We start from the raw sequence: 4,800 nt of genomic DNA, 5'->3' as shown, positions 1-4,800 counted from the left end.
TATGTATGTATGTATGTATGTATGTATGTATGAATGTATTATGTATGTATGAGAAAGCAGCGCATGCCATCAAAGTGACACTGGGGTAAAATATACGAAGCCCATTATACCCATCATGACTACCTGTCTGATAAGGGTACACCAGGCACATGCATCACAACCATATGTGTGCAACATGATGATCTCATACCAAGATTAACAGTACATGACCTTATGTATGTATGTATGTATGTATGTATGTATGTATGTATGTATGCATGCATTTATGTACGTATGTTATCACACATACACACAGAGAGAGAAACAGTCAGAGACATAACTGACACTCCATCGGTTACGAAGGCAAGTGCTCCAGATGATCCGATCAACGGAACAACTTGCTCATGAAATTATCATACATGCAGCTGAGCACTCCACGGACACGCGCACCCTTAACGTAGCTCTCAATGAGATTCAGCGTGACACAGAATGTGATACAGAGTGTAACAAAGCTGGCCCTTTGAATTGCAGATACAACTCATTTTTGCCAGCTGAGTGGATTGAAGCAACCTGCAATAAAGTGCCTTGCCCAAGGACACAACGCGCCACCAGGAATCGAACTTACGTCCTTACGATATTGAACCGAATACTCTAACCACCAAGCCACACGCTTCCACATCAGAGGGAGATGCTTATACTTATACACGATGAGTTACACATTACTAAATGCTCCCTTTGGGAGACCGTAGACGATGCGCATGCGCATGTGTTTGTAGGCTTTATCTCTAATATGCAGCGGAAGATGATGCTGGTCTTTCAACCTACCAGTAATGATGTTAAAAATCTTTATTGTTAGAAATAGAGCTCAAGATGATGGAATCGGACAAGATATCTTGCAATATTTATGTAGTGAGTTTTAAAACCAGAGGAATTTCTTTACAATCTGTGCTTCCGGGGTCGATAAAATATGTACCAGTAAACTACTCAGTCGACCTAATTGACTGTACCATCCTACAACTGTCTATCCTTGTTCTTTGTTTTCCATGCTTTTGGACTGGAGGATATGACTTAAGTACTGAGGTTGATTTAATTACTAACACCCTGACCTCATAATTGCTGGTTAAATTAGAAGCCATAAGAGAGGTAGATTAGCAGAATTTGTGGAGCATCGGGAAAAATGTTTAGTGGTATTTGTTCTAGCTCTTTACATTCTGAGTTCAAACCCTGCCATGTCAACTTTGCCATTCATCTCTCCAAGGGCGATAAAATAAAGTAACAAACAAAGTACTAGGATCGGTGTAATGGATTATCCACTTTCCTAAAATTTCTGGCCTTGTATTAAAATTTCGAACAATTATTTTTTTAATATTATTTTTGTAATGTGCTGGTGTATCTCAGGTAACGTGGTTATAATATAGCATAGTAAGACAACGGGGTGACGTCGAAGTTAAAAGAAGTTAAGAACAAGACTAGAAAAGGTGACAAGGTGAAAACTTTTTTAGATTATTTTGTTAAAGAAATCTCAAAAATCGCTTAAGGAAAAGCATTTTAAGAACTTCAAAGAGCTTAAAAAACTTTTAAAAACTTAAAAACTAACGGCGTTACCCTGTTGTCATTCTATATTATATTATTTTTGTGTGTAGTGTCAGCAACAAATCACTTCGAGTCACTCGTAAGTTTGTTCATCGGTTCAAAAGTTGTTTATATGTCGAAAGTTGAAATTTTCATACATAACTTTTGTTTAAGCTAACCAAAACTCATAGGGCTGGCTGGCTTTTTTGTTTATCACTCCTTTTGGGGCTCAAATTTGCTAAAAAAAAATTCTCAGATTTTATTTTGAAAAACGTAACTTTGACAAACATGGCGTCGGCATCCAAAGCCAGCAAGCTGAAGGGAGAGGTAGGAGGTAATGAACGTGTCGCTCCCCTTCACTCTGCTCATGAAAAGGGAGAATAACATTTTCAAACGTTGAAAGTTCGAAGTCCAAATAATTGCACCATTGCTACTGCCGCAAACAACAGTATCACCACCACCACCACCACCAACAACAACAACAACAACAACAACAACAAAAGCAACAACAGCAGCAGTAATGGTAGTGAAAATGGCATTCTACTCATAGAAGTGGGGTGGAAGGTTTCATCAGTGAAAATTCAAAGTTAAAAAAAAATTGCACCACTGATATAGCGGAAAACAAGAATAACAGCAAAAAGAACAACATCAACAGCGTTAACAAAAACAACAACAGCAGCAGCCATGATAGCAAAAGCAACAGTATCAGCAGTGGTAATGTCACTGAAGATAACAACGAAAGCAGCAAAAGTGGCAGCGACAGCAGTAGCAGAGGCAGCAGCAACAGCAATAACAACACTACCAACATCAGCAATAGCAAAGCTTCTTTTGCTGATATATTTTCTTTAAGGGAGTAATTCGAAGACGCCATTCGATTTAGGAAAAGTGAGGAGAGAAGGACAATACGTTCTGAAATTCTACTTGTAACTGCTTGGGATACTGTCATATATCGTTAAAAAAGATTAAAAGTCGTCAACTGGAGATGGCCACAAACGCACGAGTAGAAAGGCATTCCGTGATGTGTGGAAGAACATCGAACATATATCTATGGCAAGGCAGTTCGGAGGGGGTCGAGGTCTTATTTAAGATTAAGGACCTCGTAGTAAACATTCAGTGATCACCTGTCACTGAAAGGACTTCTCTTCCAGTCTTATTTGGAAAGAAGGATTGTGAAGGTAACAGTCCCACCAGAGCGAAACTCCTGATGGATACTGGCATGCATTGTGTTAGAGGGGAGCAAAATTTCACTGGATATGAAGAAAATGACTGGAAAAAGTAAAAAAAGAAAAGGAACAAAACACAAAACAGTACCAATCCAATATCAACCTCAGACGAATCACTACCACCTCTTCCACTAACAACAACAACAACAAATATAAAACGCACAAACGAGACAAGAATGAGCACGTGAGAGAAAAACTAGCAGAGAAACACTCAAACTCGACAAAAACCAGAACAAAAAGTACCAATTGAGTACATAACTCCACTCACAACAACAACAAACTTCACCCACATCCAACTTCGTGCTTGTAAGAAAAGATAATGAGTTGTCTTACATATTACAAAGTGGTGACATAAAGCAGGACGTGGCTGTCAATAAAAACCAGTGAAAGTCTCGGAATTGTCCCCGCGGCAGTTGGGTTCGGTTACGCCTTCATAGGTTAGGTGGCTGTACAGTGACATCTGCTCAGTAAAGAAAGTAAATCGCTATCTATCAGAACCGTTTAGTATTATGCATTTGGCCCGTCAAGGCTGCTAGCTCTCGCCTCTTTTGTACGTACTGGCGCTACGTGAGTCGGATGTTTCGAGAAGCATTTCGCATGAACTAGAATGTGGTAAAGAGGTCCGCATACGCAGATGACGTCATTGTAACAGTGACGGATACCAATCATATCGAGGTTAAAGACAAAACTTTGAAGTAGTACGAAGCTGTAACAGGAACAAAATTTAATCAGGAAAAGCTGGCAGTCCTGCAGCTCGGCACCTGGAGAGGCAGGGCCGTACTGCTTGACAGAATTGTGGGGTGCCCGATGGTCGAATCGGTTAAATTTATTGGGGTCATTGACATGCAGATTGATATGTAGTCCTTGCTACCTCAAAAATAATGACGGTATGTTAATGGCTGGGATACGCTTGATCAGAGCTGAGCTGCAGCTAAATGACTACAACAATCTACATAGTGTGAATAAATGCGATGATTGTTACCAAAGATACCGTGTGCATTTTATCGATATTTCTATTAACTCAACGTTCTTGAAATATTTCCCTTATATCATTTTTAATTTTCTTTTCCAGATGATCCGCTCTGTAAAAACGACACTGGACTAAACTACGACCCGCAAGACTGTGGCCGTTTTATACCCTGTTTTGACGGTGCTTCATATCCTTCCATGCCGTGTCAAAAGGACCTTCATTTTAGTATTGAGCACCAAAGATGTGTGGAACCTGAAGAAAGTAACTGTCAGCTATATACTTCATAGTCATGGAGAAGATTCTAGAGAAACTAGTGATACCTTCTGTTGGCAAATAGTTAATACAAAAGTTTTACAAAGAGGAATAAATTAGTTTGTCGTGATAAAGAGGAGTTTGATATTTCAGCTAGAACTCTCTGTCAAAGGGTGATGAGATTTACGAGCAACTGGTGAATAAATTCTTTCCGAAGCGTTAGATTTCTCTTCAAGCAAAAACAACTTATTCCACATTGAGAACATTTTGTATTCTTCTTAGTCTAAAAAAAAAATTTAACTTGATAATTCCGTTTTAATTAATTAATGGTAGTTGTTGTTGCATTAAATAAAGAAATTTAGAGATTTGTTTCAAATACCTTAATCTAAAATGTGTTTCACTATTAAACAAAGGACAAAGCATATAAAACTATGTCTCTTGGTAATAAAAACCGATATTTAAATACAAGAAACCGGTCTAAGGTGGTACGATGTGCCTGTTACATATTAATCTGAGAATAAATATTTTTCACTTTCTCTTTCTCTCTCTCTCTCACACACACGCACATACACACACACACACACACGCACACACACATATATATATATACATACATATATTGAGACATATATATATATATATATATATATATATATATATAATACAAATAATAAATATATATTAAACACACACATAAGTACAGGAAATGAAAACTAATAAAACGTTTGTTCATGGTTTAAAGTTGTTTTATTCATTTATTTTCAGTGTTTTTGGTTTTAGATAATTTGGAAATTAGTAAACCAC

The 4,800-nt window shown here is 37.8% G+C and overlaps 1 protein-coding gene across 1 annotated transcript in view; it reads left to right on the top strand.

The window, feature by feature from the left end:
* LOC106869808 (uncharacterized) overlaps window positions 1-4,532 on the top strand; it is a 6,465-nt gene extending 1,933 nt beyond the window's left edge. The window contains exon 2 of the mRNA XM_014915668.2: window positions 3,847-4,532. Coding sequence (XP_014771154.1) covers window positions 3,847-4,031 — 185 coding nt within the window. The 3' untranslated portion in view covers window positions 4,032-4,532. The remainder of the gene's footprint in view (window positions 1-3,846) is intronic.
* The last annotated feature ends 268 nt before the right edge of the window (window positions 4,533-4,800 follow it).

Source organism: Octopus bimaculoides, chromosome 6, assembly GCF_001194135.2.
Source record: "Octopus bimaculoides isolate UCB-OBI-ISO-001 chromosome 6, ASM119413v2, whole genome shotgun sequence".
Classification (NCBI taxonomy): domain Eukaryota; kingdom Metazoa; phylum Mollusca; class Cephalopoda; order Octopoda; family Octopodidae; genus Octopus; species Octopus bimaculoides.
This window is presented reverse-complemented; position numbering and strand designations above follow the sequence as displayed.